General features: G+C 37.1%; 1 protein-coding gene across 1 annotated transcript in view; it reads right to left on the reverse strand.

Moving 5' to 3' along the window:
- Positions 1 to 1,226: 1,226 nt before the first annotated feature.
- The window catches only part of LOC119505292 (zinc finger protein 596-like), a 45,846-nt gene continuing 29,003 nt past the window's right edge, over positions 1,227 to 18,069 (reverse strand). Inside the window, exons 3-5 of the mRNA XM_037797969.1 lie at positions 11,909 to 12,035; positions 4,312 to 4,394; positions 1,227 to 3,879 (exon numbers count right to left, since the gene is read on the reverse strand). Of these exons, the coding sequence (XP_037653897.1) occupies positions 2,596 to 3,879; positions 4,312 to 4,394; positions 11,909 to 12,035 (1,494 nt within the window). The 3' untranslated portion in view covers positions 1,227 to 2,595. The remainder of the gene's footprint in view (positions 3,880 to 4,311; positions 4,395 to 11,908; positions 12,036 to 18,069) is intronic.

The following is an 18,069-nucleotide window of genomic DNA, read 5'->3' on the forward strand; positions in this document are numbered from 1 at the left end:
CTAAAGTGGACAACTCAAATAACAGCTACAAAAATTCCATCAGGAAGAACTTACTGTATGGTGACTCCACCTAATGGTATTTTGACACTAAATATTGCACTGTAAGGAAAACAAGGCACTGGAACACATGACAGGAAATATTGGACTTTGAGGGAGTACAGGACCAGGGAACTCTCTATTTAGGCCACAAGTTCAAAATTCCAATCTCAATACACCTGTTCTATTTTCTCACTGGAATGCACTCTCCATGGGTAGGCTGCAGTGGTATTAGCAGAAAGGCACCCTGATTCTAAATTGGATGTGATGCAGATATCTCCCTCAAGAAAATTAGACCCTCTGATTATTGGCATTCTGTAAATTGAACACTCCCTATGACTACAAAATACATTCTGTTCTTGTTTGGTGTGATCTCTGTGTTGTTGGCAAAAGCCTTTCTGCAATAAAATACTAATGTATGGAATGACACTGGCAAGTTTTGAACTTGGAATTTTCTGGCCAATGAAACCACAAGTCCCCATGACATGTTTTGTGTTATTTAAAAAGTTTTGTTTTTAATTTCTTACAAAATTATGAAAACATTAAGTGTTTTAAAAGAGGAGTATTTACATATCATAAAACCCTATGTTCTGGTTTGCTAAATCCAATGTCATGCAAAAGAACAGAAATGGATTAGCTTTCATAAGGGGGATTTATTACAAGTTTAGAGTTCTGAGGCCATAAAAGTGTCCAAACTAAGACATCAACAAGAGTATACTATCACTGAAGAAAGGCCTGGGAAATGGAACATCTCTGTCAGCTGGATAGGCATTTTTTGCTGGTCATTTGCTTTGTGGTTCTGGTTTCAAAGTGGATTTCTCCAAAATGTCTCTGGGCTTGTCTCTCTTAAATTCTCTCTCTCAGCTCCTGTGTGTCCATGCTTATTCTCTCTGGGCATTTCTAAGTGTCTGGGAGTCTTCTTAGCTTCTTCAGGGCAAACTCTAGGCTTCATCTCTTAGCTTAGCATCTCCAAAAGGCTTTCTGTCTGCATCTCCAAGTGTCTGATGTCTACAGCTGCCTCTTAGGTCTCTTAAGGAATCCAGTAAACTAATCAAGACCCACCTTGAATGGGCAGGGTCACCACTCAAAGGAAAAATCCTAATCAAAAGTTCCCACCCACAAGTCTGCCCCAAGATTGCATTACAAACATGGCTTTTTATGGGGTGCATAAGAGACTCAAAGCAGCACACTTGAGTTGTAAACTGTTTTTATTTATCAATGTTTGCATTCATCCTTGCCATGAACATATATATTGTAATACCAAGACAATAGTAAAGAGTAATAATGCTGTGTTCCAGATTTTTGAGTTATCATTCCAAGTTACTTTCTGATTGATTCAAATCTTTGTGACTGGAACTGCTTAAAAAGAAAATTAGAATATGGCAAACATTAGATTTTCAGCAACAATATTTGTTGCTTATATATATATACAAGAACTGATCAATGAATTAACCTCACTTCACAATACTTTTTACAAATTCAAAACTCAGTATACCCATTTCACTTCACAATTTGTACTGTTATCCTACATAATATCAACAGTAAGTCTTGTTCAAAACCTTGAGTTTCTGCTCAATTTTGTTCTAATGGGCAACTTAAAGTATTTCATTTTCCACTATGAATTATCTGATGTGAAATCAAGTTGCAGATGTTTCCAAATGGATTTTAGGATTTTTCTTTCCTCTGCATATGAAAATTAATGCTAAAGTAATGAGCAATCACTGATTTCATGCCTGCATTCATGAGACTGAGAAGAGATTTATAAAGTGTGAATTCTCAATTGCCCTACAAGTGTGGGTATACAATTAAAGAATTTTGTGATTTTTCATGAATAACATCTCCAGCATGAAGTGCCTGGAAATTCCTCAAGAAGCTCCTTCATTTGGTAAAGATTTGTCTATCAATAGGAGCTGAGGATGAAGACTCTCCAACTTTCATTAAATGTATAACATGAGTTCTCTAAAATTGTATATCATCAGACCTTCTTACTAAATTCTTTGCCATGAAGGTGACATGATGTTGATTCCCTCCAATATGAACTGGCTTACACTGATGTAGAAAGAATTATTTAAAACTCTATCAGACTGATTACAAATGGTGTTTCCTCAGTGTATGAGTTGTCTTGTATGTTTAAAGGATAACTCAAGGGCTGAAATCCCTTCAATATTCAAATCATTTATGGTATGTGTTCTCTCACATAATCTAATAAATGAACATTGGCTGAAGCCTTTCACATATAACACTCATAAGGTTTCACTCAATTCAAATTCTATCATGTTGTCTAAGTTTACAAAAATAAACTAAGTTTCCCATGTAGATAATATTCTTATGGTATCTTTCCCCTGGACATTTTGTCATGTTTTCTAAAACCAGAAGTGTGGGTGAAGGCTTTCCAACATTGATGAGATTCACAAGGTTTCTCTTTAGTGGCAGTTCTCTCATGTTGTCTCAGATGAACATATTGAGACAGCTTTCCCATACAGAAGACATTCATAGTGTTTCTCTTACATGTGAGTGTTATCATGTACTCTAAGTCTAGAATAACAGGTGAAGGCCTTCTCACATAGATGACATACATAAGGTTTCTCTCCAGTGGGTTCTCTCATGTTTTCTAAGGGAAGAACAGTGAGCGAAGACTTTCCCACATAGATGGCATTCATATGGTTTCTCTCCAGTGTGAGTTCTCTCATGTCGTCTCAGGTGACTATATAGAGTGAAGGCTTTCCCACATTGAAGACATCCATATGGTTTCTCACCAGTGTGAGTTCTCTCATGTCGTCTCAGGTAACTATATAGAGTGAAGGCTTTCCCACATTGAAGACATCCATATGGTTTCTCACCAGTGTGAGTTCTCTCATGTCGTTTCAGGGAAGAGAGATAAGTAAAGTCTTTCCCACACAGAAGACAATCATGTTTTTCTCCAGTGTGAATTCTCTCATGAACTCTAAGGTAACAACACTGAGAGAAGGTTTTCCCACAAAGATGGCATTTATATGGTTTCTTTGCAGTATGAGATGTCTCATGTTTTCTCAAGCTAGAGAAACGATTGAAGGCTTTCCCACATAGATGACATTCATAAGGTTTCTCTCCAGTGTGTATTCTCTCATGTTGTCTCAAGTTAGATAAATAACTGTAGGCTTTCCCACAAAGATGGCATTTATATGGTTTCTTTCCAGTATGAGATGTCTCATGTTTTCTCAAGCTAGAGAAACGATTGAAGGCTTTCCCACATAGATGACATTCATAAGGTTTCTCTCCAGTGTGTATTCTCTCATGTTGTCTCAAGTTAGATAAATGACTGAAAGCTTTCTCACATACATGGCATTCATAAGGCTTCTCTCCAGTGTGAGTTCTGTCATGATCTCTAAGGGCAGAACATCGAGTGAAGACTTTCCCACAGAGATGACATTCATAGGGTTTCTTTCCAATGTGAGTTCTCTCATGTTGTCTCAAGGTAGAGAAAAGAGTTAAGGCTTTTTCATGTAGGTGACATTCATAAGGATTCTCTCCAGTATTAGGTCTCTCATGTACTCTGATGCCAGAATTATGAGAGGAGGCTTTCTCACACAGATGATATTCACAGGGTTTCTCTCCAATGTAAGTTTCATTGTAATGTGTAAGGACAGAGCTTTCAACAAAGGATTTACCAATTAGAAGACATTCATATGATTTACTTCTACTGTGAAAATGCTTTTGTTGATTAAAAGATAACTGATCATTGAGGGGTTTTCCAAATAGATTGCTGAAGTAGGATTTCTCTCTCTTGTGATTTAATACAGGTTGAGTAAAGTCTTCTGGCAATTCACTACACATTCCATTCTCTTGAGTATTAAAATTTGGCTTCTGGGAAGTAGATGAGAAACTATAAAAGGTTTGTTCATAAAAATCAATTCATACACTTATGAATTCTAGAATAATCATTCAGTGCCAGTCTCCAATTAATATCTTTCCTATATTAGTTACATACCATGTTATTCTCCTGCATGCAGAGATCTTCTCTTCTGTATCATCTAAACTGCACTCTTGATCAGTTTTGAAGACATTATAATGTTTCAAATATTTGGTATATGAGCCATGATTATACAATTATATTTTTATTAAAATGCAGGTTATCCTTTTTTATTGAAATTAATTTTCCCTAAATTCAAACTATCACAGACTTTTCTGGATTAGCACATAAACCAACCTACAGTTAAGTGATTGCATTGAATTACTAATTTATTCCACTTCCATGTATACATTTAGAAGACCAGGGCTCACCACCATGATGCTTACCAATGCTGTGATTGTAAATGTGTCTTTCCTGCAGACATGTTGCATGGAGAGCATTCCTTGTTTTTTAAAGCCAACTTCACTGCCTGAAACAATTGAAAAGAGAATTAAATGCTAGACTAGCATTAGGGAAATAAAAATGCTGAAAAGACCCACATGACCCTATAATTATTTCAAATATGACACATTATTGTAGGGGGTAGAAAACTTCATGTGAAATTGACAATTAGAAGACATGTTCAAGATAGAAGCACAAGAAAAATTACTTTTAAAATAGTATGATGGAAAGCTAAAGGAAGGAAAAAATACTGAAGAGGAGTACCAGGAAAAGGGCCATTAAGTGAAAGTTTAAATTCAATAGTACATAAACATCCATTTCCCCAAAGTCACAGACACTTGAATAAAGATTATTAAAGAAGCCAAAAAACTGACTACACCTGTGGAAAATTTCCCCCATATTTCAGAATATGTAGTTTACTTAAGGAAATCTGCAGGTGATATTTCAAGAACCTACTCAGTCACTGACAAGGCTCTACCTTGTCATGAATGACAGGTTCCTAGAGCTCACCTGAATTCTGGCTTTGGAAAAATCCAATTCCTTCTTTTATCAGTTTCTCTATTTGATTGAACTTGGAGGCTACATCAGATTTGCAGATCTGATTTCCTGGTTTTGGGACAGAATTCTGAGTTCTGTGCATTTAGTGTATTATCATCAAGTCCAGGAAAGATGTTTGCTGTAGTTTCCTATGCTGCTCAAGCAAATACCATGAAAGTTGTTAAACAATGGAAATTTATTAGCTTATGGTTTTGAGGTCAAGAAAATGTCCAAATCAAGGCATAATTGAGGCAATGCTATCTCCACAGCACTGCAGCATTCTGGGCTGGGAGCTGGTGACCATGGTTCCTTAGCCTCCCACATGGGACGGCACATGGCAGCATCTCCTGGTCTCTTGCTTCCCTTCTGGGTTTCATTGATTTCAGCGTCTTACTTCTGATGGGTTTCTGTGTTTCTGAAATTTATTCTCTTATAAAGGACAACAGTAATTGGATTAAAACCCATCCTGATTTAGGTGGGACACAGCTTAACCCAAGGATCCTTATCCCAAGGTCATACATACAGTCAGTATACAAAGGAATGGATTAGAGTTAAGAAAATGTTTTTCAGAGGTACATACAACCCCAAACCATACTCCAACCTCTGGTCCCCTAAAAGACTCATTCTTTCTATAGGCAAAATGCATTCATTCCATCATAATATCCCAAAAGACTTAAGTCATTTCAGAAGCAAAGCTTAGTACAAAGACTAAAATCAGTTATGGGAGTGGTCTGTCCTGGAGCACAATTCTCCTCTGTGGATCTGTGAAATCTAAAGAAGTTATCTGCTTCCAATGTCCAATGGAGGGACAGGTATTGAATAAACATTTCCATTCCAATAGGGAGAAATTGACAGGAAAACAAAGTTCATGGTTCCAAACCCTGCAAGGCATACTCCATTAAATTTGGAGGTCTGTGACATATGGAATATCTTGACCCCTGAATCTGATGAAATGGTAGCCTGTTCTGGTTTGCTAATACTATTTTCCAAACACCAGAAATGAGCTGGCTTTAATAAAGGGGGTTTATTTGGTTACAAAGTTATAGAATTAAGTCCATAAAAGCATCCAAGTTAAGGCATCAACAGGGTACCTTCCCATAATGGCCAATGGCATTTGGAACACCCTGTTGTCTGGGAAGGCTCATGGTTGGCATCTTCTTCCTTTGTTCCCAGTTTGTTTTTTCAAAAGGCTTTCTTCTAGGACATTTCTCTCTAGGCATCTGGGGGTATTCTCTTTGTTTCTCCCAGGCAAACCGGAGAAGCTGCTTTCAATGGCAAGCTCCAAAATGTCTATTTTGGCTACAGCAGCACTGAGTTCCTTCTGTTTGTCAGCCCTTTTATATAGCTCCAGTGATTTAATTAAGACACATCCTGAATGGATGGGGTAACATCTCCATGGAAATTATACAAAGTCTTTCCCACAGTTGATTCAGTCACATCTCCATGGAAACAATAGGTTCCAACCTAATCAACACTAATACACTGCCACCACCAGATTGCTTGAAAGAACATGACTTTTTTCTGGGGGACCTAATATATCCAAACTGGCACACAGTCCTACCCCTTCCAGGTGCTTGTGCAGGATCCATGCTCTCTGTAAACAATAGGGTGAAGCCTCCATCCTATTAGAACAGTGGGGTGGCAGCCAGACACAGATACAGATTCTAACCTCTGAAAACAGTGGGGTCACGGCAATCTTTTTCAACAATAGGTGGACAGGCCAAACCATCCCAAGCCCTAGAGCAGGCACACCCTTTCCATTCACATGGGTGGGACCACCTTCTTGCCTGAGAGGTTGTCTTCAGTCCAGGCTTCAGTTTTCCATGGTTCTGCCCTTTTTCCTACAATCTGCCCCTTCTCTATCCCTTTTAATCCAGGCTGGCAATGGTTCCATTCATGCTGATCTTGCAAAATAGAGGTCAAAACCATCAGACAGAGGAATGTGCCACAGACCATTTCTGGATACCACCTCCAATCCTGATTTGAACAGAAATCACTGACTGGTTCCACATTTAAACACTCACATGGACTTGCTTTCCAGAAGCTCAGAATTTTCCTAACCATCAATTTCAGGTTTCTTTATGCCCAGGATTTCTGTTCTAAGTTTATCCCAGTTCTCTTGCATTTTACTATTAGCTGCAGGTAGAAATTAGTCTGCTCATTCCACACTTACCTTGGAAACTGCCTCAAATATTGAAGTCCATCACTGAAGTTCTGCCTTTCATCCAATATAAGAAATCAATTTTACCAAGTTTTCTGCCATTTATAAAACAAGGATTGCCTTTCCTCCTATTTCCAGTAACACATCATCATTTTCTTTTAAGGTCTTACTGGAAGTACCTTTAAAATCCATATTTCTACAGCCTCTTTAAAGCAATCTAGGTCTTTCTTATCAGGTACCTCACAATTCTTCCAGCTTCAACTAAATTACCCCATTCCAAGGCCATTTCCACATTTTTGATATAAGCAACAGAAGAATCCCTCAAACCTGGTTTCAAATTCATTTTAGTTTCTGAGGCTGCTTAACAAATAGCATGAAATAGGTTGGTGGAAACAATGAGAATTTATTAGCTTATGGGTTTTTTTGAGAGAGAACATTATTGAATCAAAATCAATAATTTCTTTTTAATATCTATAAGCCAATACTGAACTTACTTTACTCAAGAATGAACATAATGCACAAAGAAAGTATGCTTATATTATAAAAATATGTCAATTTTTCTTCCAGGCACTGAGCAGACATCATTTTAAACAAAATCAAGGCAAACTTGCTCTCTATAATGACACTTCCATAATTTAATAACAAAAGTGGAAGCTAATATACTCACAAAGTATTTTTAAAAGCCCACTGATAATGCTGCTTTATGCTCATTGACACCACTTCACACTTGCATCATGGAAAAGTACCTTTTTTATAGAATACAGATCACTGTTTTAACAGAATACATGTGATTAGTTAAATCTTTACATTTTCTAACTTAACAGCTGTTAACATGTATTTCAGCTAAGTATTAACAGCTTAATGAATTTTGAGTAGGAAAATCCTTTTTATACAAGCTTTCATTTAAAAACAAGATATATTGCTTTGGTGAAAAATGACCTCCCAAGATTTACAATACAATTTATGAATGGGGGAAAGCTGCATCCCCCTCTACCCTTTCACACTCAAATATCCTCAATCCTCCCTCAAAAGATATGCCCAATTTTATATTGTCTCTTCTTTATTGTCATTTTCTTCTTTCCTACATTGATTAGCACTTTCCCAGGAGCCCTTTTGTGCTCTTGTATACAATGTGGCTGCTGTGCCTGTACAGTTAGTGACAGCTGCAGAACAGTTACAGGCTGAAGAATCCAGCCTTTGACATAGCATGGAGATAACACTCCAAAGCTCAAGGGAATATTTGGTCCTTGGAGAAACAGAAAAGATAGCAAAATGGAAATAATAAAATAAAACCATAAGTTGGGAAAAAGAGGCCACATCCCCTTAATTGTTGCTCCAGGAGTTATGCAACAAGTTCAAAAAATTGTACTAATTTTAAAAATCAAAATAGAAATAAACTAAATAACATCAGCACTGACAATGCCAATAAAATGCAACCTGTCCTTTTAAGAGCTTATACACAGCACTGTCACTGGCAGGAAATGATTCTGGCTAGGCAGAATGACCTGAGTACTCAGGCAAATCCCAGAGTACAATGGCCACACAGTGAATTAGTAACAACAAATGAATCCAATTTTAGGAGTTACTGAACTACAAAATACCTGTTTTGACTATTATGTATGTGGCTTCTAAGATCCAAGAGTTTTTTCCAGACCAATTCTCTCTGTGCTTGGTTTTGACACCTCTGAAGGGTTAAAATTGCAGAAACACAAGGAAAGAGTAATCTGGAGCCCTGCTCTACTGGGTAAGTTGATTTCAAAAGAACTGGGGGAGAAATGCTTTCATGTTTTGCCTACACAAAAACTAACATTTGTTCAGTTACCTGTTTCACAATATCCTGGGACTAAGGTGAGAAGAATAGGATAAAAGAAAGCAGAGGGGAAAATGATTGCTGTTTCTTTAGTCAATTACCTAATTCCTTATAGCTTTTGAAATTCTCAACTAAGCCCACTTTGCACATGAAATATTAATTCTGTCAAATGTAGTTAGATATGGCTGAATTACACATATGATCTAAGCCAACTTAAGCATTTTAATGAGAACACAATCACTGGCTGTGGTTATAGGGAAGGAGAAACACTTACAGAAATATTTGAGCTGGTATAATATTAAAAGAGACGGCACAATTTGTGAAAGCATGAACATATTTTGGAACCTGAGCAAAGGCTTCTTACCAATACCATAAAAAGTGACCATCCAGGTTGTTTTCACTGGCAATGATTCAGCCAGGTCAGTGTGTTGTACTTGGCAACTTCCATGGCCCCCAAAATATTCACGACACAGAAAGTCCAACACCTCTGGAGGTCTACAGTTAGTAACAGAGACCTGAAGTTCAACACTGCCACTGCAAACAACTGGATACCGTAATATTAAATAAAAATAAAAAGAATGAGTACACAAAGAAATTAAACAGCTAATAAGATGATGCTATTCAGAATCAGACTGGATGAGAGGATTACCACACCTGTCCACAATCACAGGTCCTTGCTCTCAAAATAAATATAAGGAACATTTACAACAGAATGAAGCTTTATGAATGCAAGTTTTTCTTTTATTGCAATTCTAATAAAACAGGCCAAAAGTCATACTTTTAAAATAATTAAACGTTATCTTTTTCTGTAAAACTGATGTGACTTGGTACCACAGCAAAACTTTCTCTAATAGCAGCAGTATCATCAGCCTATAGCAGTAAAGAAATTTTAATTTCTAGAACCCCATGGGCTCCCATACAAAGCAACTTCATAAAGCATGAAGATATCTACTCTGCTGAAGTTTCAAATAAAAAAAGATCATTGAGCTTGTGGGTCTCATACCTTACAAAATATACATAAATGGTGACAAGTTAACAAATAGTAGACCCTTGCTTACCAATAAAATCATATAAGGTGAAGGGTGGGTGGTGGACAGAAATGTTTAAAATGAAAAAAAAAATATATTTCAAATGATGTTAGCCTTCACAAAAAGGTCATGTTAAAATCAGATCCATATCAACTCAAAAACTGAAAATTAAGCTATAATCCAAAGATCTCTGTCCATGAGTCCAAATGCATGCATGCCAGCTGAAGAAAATGCAGTATTCACCTGACAATAGCTTCTTCAGAACATAATAGTAATGTATCACTGGAGTAATCACAAGAGGGTGAATAAGACACCATCACACTTCTTTTTTGTCATTTAAAAAAAAGGGAATAAAAGAAAAACAATCACAAGACAAAAAATTAAAAAGAAAAATCACAAGAGCTGTAGAAGGCTATCCCTGGGGCTATCCTGCCTTGGTGTCCATGAGCTGCATCTGCACGTTGGCAGAAATCCTACCTCCATAGCCTCCCTTGGACAGCATTTGGTTCTGAATGGAGCTAACTGAATTCATTCCACTGAACAGTTCTCCTGATCCTGCATGAGCTGTGTGTACAAAGTTTGTTGGCTCTCTGATCATACTTTGGTCAATCTGCCATTGCATTTTCACTCCTTGTCAACACAGCAACCCATTCAGCTATCTCTGGGCTGAGAACATTCCATATTATGCATACAGATGACTCTGTACATTCACTATTGTAGAAATTGTTCCTTGAAGTTTTCTTTTCATTTGGGTGGGAGGTTTCACTCAAAAATCCACACTCATAACTGGTGCTATCACTGCCTCTGTCTTCACCACCTGCTCCAGCTGCAGCTGCTGTTGGCACCCACTGTGTGTCTCTTGCCACCCCCATGCCTGCAGCTGTGCTCCCTGATGTGCACACCACTTCCTGGCCCCTCCTTCCCTATCCAGGCTTGCACTCAGGTGGCATGAGAGCTAGCTTATGGTTTTGAGGCTGGGAAAAGTCCTAAATGTAGGCATCATCAATACAACACTTTCTTCCCAAGACTGTGGCATTCAGGGGATTGGAGATGGCAACCTTACTCCTTAGCTTGCCATGTGGCAAGACATGTAATGGTGTCTCTTGATGTCTTCTCTTCCAGGTTTCACTGATTTCAGCTTATTGCCTATGGCTTTAACTCTCTCTCTCTTCTCTTAATTTTATCCCTTAAAAAGTACTCCCATATTAGGATGAAGCCCATCCTGATTGAGGTGGGATACAACAAAACTGAAGTAACCACATTAAAACTTCCAATGTAAAATGGATTAACATGTGCAGGAATAGATTAGATTTAAGAACATGTTTATTCTGTTGTACATATAGCTTCAAACCACTACAGTGATCAAAGAAGAAATAAAGTATATACATTGAAGATCAGCCAATGAAAAAGTACCTGGAACACAGAATAGTGACATTTTTTCACCATCAAAGGGTTGTCTTGACCTTGGGCCCAAATACAGTGAGAGCCTTTGGTTTCTAATGTCCAAGTTCAAAGACAGACTGCAGAACCCTTTGTATTTCCATAAAAGAAGAAATTATGTTTCCACAATAATTCATTAACTTGAAAAGAATCCAATACCAAGATTGTCCAGAACAGCCTAAGTTTATATGCAAAAGGATAAGCCTGCTCTTTCTATGACTATAGTCTGAATCCACAGCAAATCTCTAGGGTGCAATAACTATTTAGGACACATTTAATCCATTATTTATCCTTTCAGAAAATACTCATTGGATTCCCAGAACTGCTCTGAGTACTAGACATTAAGTAAAATAAAAACATAAAATTTGTGTTCATGAAGATTACATTCTAGTGGGGTGAAAAACTAGATGTAATTAGTAAGTACAGGAATAAATTTCTTTTAGGTAGTTTTTCATGTTATGCAATAAAATATGTATATAAGATATAAAAATAAAATATCAAACAAATAGATAAGTTGTTCTAGACAATTCTTGAGAGGATTAGATAGGTAAGTTTGGGAGACTCACCCACTGAAAGCAGATGACTGATATTCTCCACCATCACATCTCTAAACAGCATTTTCTGGAATGCATCCAGCAGAGCCCACTCTTCTGGGGTGAAGTCTATAACTACATCTTTCAAGTTCACTAACTCCTAAAAGCATGAGAGACATTCATGTTCAGAAAGGACCATCTGCCAATGTCCAACATATAATGAGAGGACAGCACTAGGGAAATGGTGATTACTGCCAGAAAGCTCAAACTGCATTTGAGTTTTAAGTCAGATGATTCTCAGTGCTGAACAGTCATCTACCTTTCACACACATGGACATATACACATACAAGCACTGATTATTTAAGACTCCATTATAAAAGAATCTCAAAAGACATGGGGTATAATATAACCTGGGCATTTCCTAATAAACTGATCATTATGACATTATTGTGTACAATTTGTACTTAAGCATTCATAACTATGTAACACCCCTTTCCACCAATTTAAAGTAAATTAACAGACTCATGACAGGACAATGAATATCCATGATTTGCCACTTTTATATCATAGCTATACTAAGATTATTGCCCCAGGAGACTTCAGTTTCCTCTCATCTATGATATTGTTTCACAACTTTTTAAAAAAAGTTGAAAGATATAATGAGCTTATGTATTAAGTAATTCCTATCTGAACATAATATATAGGTATATTACTCATTAGAATGACAGAGAATCTTGAAGCAAAATACAGCATTCTGCAGAACTAAACAGATGTCATGGTTAACTTGGATCACTACATGTTGCCTGGCTCAACTCTCCATAACTCTGGTGCTCATCATAATATACAAGTACAGACAGTTCACTAGCATACACAACAGACCCCTGAGACTGCTGTACTGATCCTGGCTGGCCATTCAAGGATATCAGATCTTCCAACTTCAACTTTCCTTGGGACCTGCAAAACCCATGTTCATCATCTCTTGTATTTTCACCTCCTCTGTATGTTCAAGAGCATAAGTCTCTTGATCCATTGTGGTCTCTGTAACTTTTAAAACATTTTTACAAGCCATATATTTTACTCTACCTACTATACTCCACCTCCTGAAGGCACACTATAATTAAACAATACTTCTTTCATTACTAACATTTACAAAATTTGGATAAAGATTATTAACAACAAGGGAAAATGGGCAATAAGGACAAAAGGAGAGGAAGAAATTTAGTATCTTTTTTAAAAATTTTAAAATGTACCAATATAAAATATTGGTATTTTAAGAAATTAGGGAAGATGGTAGTTAGGAGAGATGGGGCAAAAAAAAAAAAAACAAAAAACACCTGTGTGAAAAATGCTAGAAAAATACAGAAAGTGACCCAGAACACCACTTCCAGTGATGCACCAGCTGGAAAAGTTCTGCTAAATCCACAGGGACCATGCACTTGGTGAAACTGGGAGTGTGCATTCTGAAATGAGTGAGTGAGCCCACTAGATAACTGGCAGCCATGTGGCAGTCTGCAGAAAATGCAGGATGGCATTTGGAGATGGACTAGTTTTAAAAATTCAAAAGTGGCTGTGGATATGGCAGCAAGAACCACAGAGTGAAGTGTTGTGGGAACTGCATCCCCACAACCTGTGAGCATGCTTCAATATCTGGCATGGATGATAGCCTTTCACACACCTGCTCCTGTCTCAAAGCTAGGAAGACAGAGGTTAGAAAAAGGGGAAAATTACCAAGCCCCATACAGCCATCTTCCCAGTGGGCTGGAAATTCTCCTGCCCAGCATTAGCACCACAGCCCAGAGATGTGCCTAACAACCTGGCAAAAATGGGAAGTGTTTCCAGCAACACATGCACATGCCACAATATCTGACATGGATGATAGCCTTTTGCATACCTGTAGTTAACTGTCCTGGAGCTAGGAAGGCAGAGGTGTGTGAAAAGGGGGAAATTAACATGCCCCATACAGCCATCCTTTAAGCAGTCTGGGAACACCCCTACACTGCCCTGTGGCCCACAGGGCATGGCTTGGAAGAGGGACACACTTTGAATTCCCAGGCACCAATGCCAAGGACTTGTGGGTGAGCAGCAGAGACAAACTGTGTTGAGACTGAACTGAAGGTTTAGACTCTGGCAACAGCTTTAAATCTCCAGGAAAACCTGGAGAGTTTATTAAAGCTTCCCTCCTTCCCTAACCACTCAAACACATGCCCCACATTCAGGGCAGCAAGCATGAACTAAACATGCAAACATGGTGCACCAATTGGACCCCCACAAGATTCAGACACACACTTACCACAAACACAAAGCTGGGGAGAACTGGCTTGAGAGGAATAGGTGGCTCATGGATGCCACATGCTGGAAAGAGAAAGTGTACACCACAAAGCTGTAGATCTGGCAAATTAGAGGTAAGTGATTGAATCATCCTACACATCCTAAAAGAACCCTATCAAGTTAAGCAAATGCCAAGAGGCCAAAAACAACAGAAAATTTTAAAGCATATGAGGAAACCAGATTATATGGATAACCTACACTCTAATACCCAAATCAAAACATCAGAGGAGACACAGTACTTGGAGCAAATAATCAAAGAATGAAAGACAAACAAGAGTATGGCACAGGATATAAAGTATATAAAGAAGACCCTAGAAGAGCATAAAGAAGAAACTGCAAGAGTAAATAAAAAAGTAGATGATCTTATGGGAAGTAGAAGAAAAGAAATAACAAGGTTTAAAGCAGAAATAATTGATATAGAGAAAAAAATAGAATAAATAACACCAAAAGTTTGTTCATTGAGACCAACAAGATTGACAAGCCACTATCTAGACTGACAAAATGAAAAAGAGAGAAGACCCATATAAACAAAATAATGAATGAGAAAGGTGACATTACTGTCGATCCTGAAGAAATTTAAAAAATTCTAAGAGTATACTGTGAACAACTGTATGCCAACAAACAGGATAATGTAGAGGAAATGGACAATTTCCTGGAAACATATGAACAACCTAGAGTGACCAGAGAAGAAATAGAAGACTTTAACCAAACAATCACAAGCAAAGAGAGTCAATCTGTCATCAAAAAACTTTCCACAAATAAAGGCCCAGGGTCAGATGGCTTCACAGGGGAATTCTACCAAACTTTCCAAAAAGAATTCACACCAATCGTACTTAAATTCTTTCAAAACCCTGAAGAAAATGGAACACTACCTAACACATTTTATGAAGTGAACATCAATCTAATACCAAAACTGGGCAAAGAGGATACAATAAAGGAAAACTACAGGCCAGTCTCCCTAATAAATATAGATGCAGAAATTCTCATCAAAATTCTTGCAAGTTGAATCCAAAGACTTTTTGTAAGACTGATATCTTACAAAAACATACCATGACCAAGGAGGTTTCATTCCAGGCATGCAAGGATGGTTCAACATAAGAAAATCAAAGTATTACAACACTTTAACAAATCAAAAGAGAAAAATTTAACGATCATCTCAATAGACACTGAACAAGCATTTGACAAAATCCAACATCCCTTTTTGATAAAAACACTTCAAAAGGTAGGAATTGTAGAAAAGTTTCTCAATATGAGAAAGAGCATATATGAAAAACCCACAGCCAGAATAGTACTCAACAGCGAGAGACTGAAAGCCTTCCCTCTAAGATCAGGAATGAGACAAGGATGCCCACCATCACCACTGTTATTCAACATTGTGCTAAAAGTGCTATCCAGGGCAATCTGGCAAGACAAGAAAAAAAAAGGCAAGCAAATTGGAAAGGAAGAAGTAAAACTGTCATTATTTGCAGATGATATGATCTTATATCTGGAAAATCCTGAGAAACTGATGAAACAGCTACTAGAGCTAATAAAGAAATTTAGCAAAGTAGCAGGATGCAAGATTAATGCACATAAATAAGTAATGTTTCTATACACTAGAAATGAATGAAGTGAAGAGACATTCAAGAAAAAGATACCATTTTCAATAGCAATTAAAACAACCAAATACCTGGGAATAAACTTAACCAAATATGTAAAAGACCTATACAAAGCAAAGTAATTAACACTACTAAAAGAAATAGAAAGGGACCTTAAAAGATGGAAAAATATTCCATATTCATTGATAGGAAGGCTAAATGTCATTATGATGTCAATTCTACCCAAACTCATCTACAGATTCAATGAAATCCCAATGAAAATTCCAGCCCAATTTACAGACTTGGAAAAGCTAATTATCAAATTTATTTACAAAGGGAAAGTGCCTCAAATTGCTAAAAACACTCTAAAAAAGTAAAACAAAATGAGAGGACTTACACTCCCTGACTTTTAAGCTTATTATGAAGCCACAGTGGTCAAAACAGCATGGTACTGACACAAAGATAGATATATTGATCAATGGAATTGAATTGAGAAATTTAGAGATAGACATACAGATCTATGATCAACTGATCTTTGATAAGGCTCCCAAAGCCACTGAACTGGGACATAACAGTCTTTTCAACAAATGAGGCTGGAAGAGTTGGATACCCATATCCAAAAGAATGAAAGAGGACCCCTACCTCACACCCTACACAAAAATTAACTCAAAATGCATCAAAGACCTCAATATAAAAGGCAGTACTCTAAAACTCCTAGAAGATATTGTAGGGAAACAACTTCAAGACCTTGTATTAGGCAGTCAATTCCTAGACCTTACATCCAAAGCACAAGCAACAAAAGAAAAAATAGGTAAGTGGGAAGTCCTCAAACTTAGAAGTTTCTGTACCTCAAAGGAATTTGTCAAAAAGGTGAGGAGGCAGCCAACTCTATGAGAAAAAATTTTTGGAAACCATGTATCTGACAAAAGACTAATATCTTACGTATATAAAAAAATTCTACCACTCAATGACAACAGTACAGACAGCCCAAGTATAAATTGGGCAAAAGATATGAAAAGACAGTTTTTTGAAGAGGAAAAACCTATGGTAAAAAAACACATGAAAAAATATTCAGCTTCACCAGCTATTGGGGAGATGCAAATTAAGATCACAACGAGATACCATCTCACACCAAGTACAATGGCTGCCATTACACAAACAGGAAACTACAAATGCTGGAGAGAATGTGGAGAAATTGAAACTTATTCATTGTTGGTGGGACTCTATAATGGTTCAGCCACTCTGGAAGACAGTCCGGCAGTTCCTTAGAAAACTAGATATAGATTTACCCTTTGATGCAGCAATTGAACTTCTTGGTATACACCCTGAAGATCTGAAAGCAGTGACATGAACAGATTAGCTGCAGGCCAATGTTCACAGCAGCATTATTCACAATTGCCAAGAGATGGAAACAACCCAGATGTCCTTCAACAGAGGAGTGGATAAATAAAATGTGGTATATATACATGATGAAATGCTACATGGCAGTAAGAAGGAAAAATGTCATGAAACATATGAAAACATGGATGAACCCTGAAGACATAATGCTGAGCAAAAGACAGGCACAAAAAGAAAAATACTATATGCTATCACTAATGTGAATATTGAAAAATGTAAAATAAATTGTTTATAATGTAGAAGGTAGGGGACTTAGTGATACAGAGCAATTAGTGAAGGGGGAATGATAATGTAATAAGAACACATAAGCTATCATGGGTGAATTTACTCTTCTGGGAATGCCCAGGAATGACTATGGTTTGCTAATTTCTGGTGAGTATTGTAGGAACAAGTTCACAGAAATGTTGCTATATTAGGTTATTTTCTTGGGGTAGAGTAGGAACGTGTTGGAAGTAAAGTTATTTTGGGTTAGCTGTTTTTTATTCCCTTGTTTTGTTTTAAATGTTTTTTATTGTATTTTTTAATTTTGATATAATCATTACTTTAATAAACAAACAAACAATGAAAAAATATGCAGAGTCCCTCTGAGGAGCTGCAAATATAGTCCCAAAAATCCCCTACATCAAAAAGTATCAGAAGTGCATGGGTGATAATGCCTCACAATCCCCATAGGTACAGTAGGCTCATAATGTAGACAAAAGGATTTGGAAGAAAACCCATTTTGTCAATCTGATATTTTAGTAAACTGGCAGCTGAAATCTTAGCTTATATTAATCCTTTTCAGCTATAGCATCCTTTCATTTCATTATTATGTGGAAGGTCTTCTGTATTCTAAATTCTCCTCTAAAACATTGTTTATAATTACATAATAATTTCATGGACAAATGATA

The sequence above is a fragment of the Choloepus didactylus genome, chromosome 10 (assembly GCF_015220235.1).
Source record: "Choloepus didactylus isolate mChoDid1 chromosome 10, mChoDid1.pri, whole genome shotgun sequence".
NCBI lineage: Eukaryota > Metazoa > Chordata > Mammalia > Pilosa > Megalonychidae > Choloepus > Choloepus didactylus.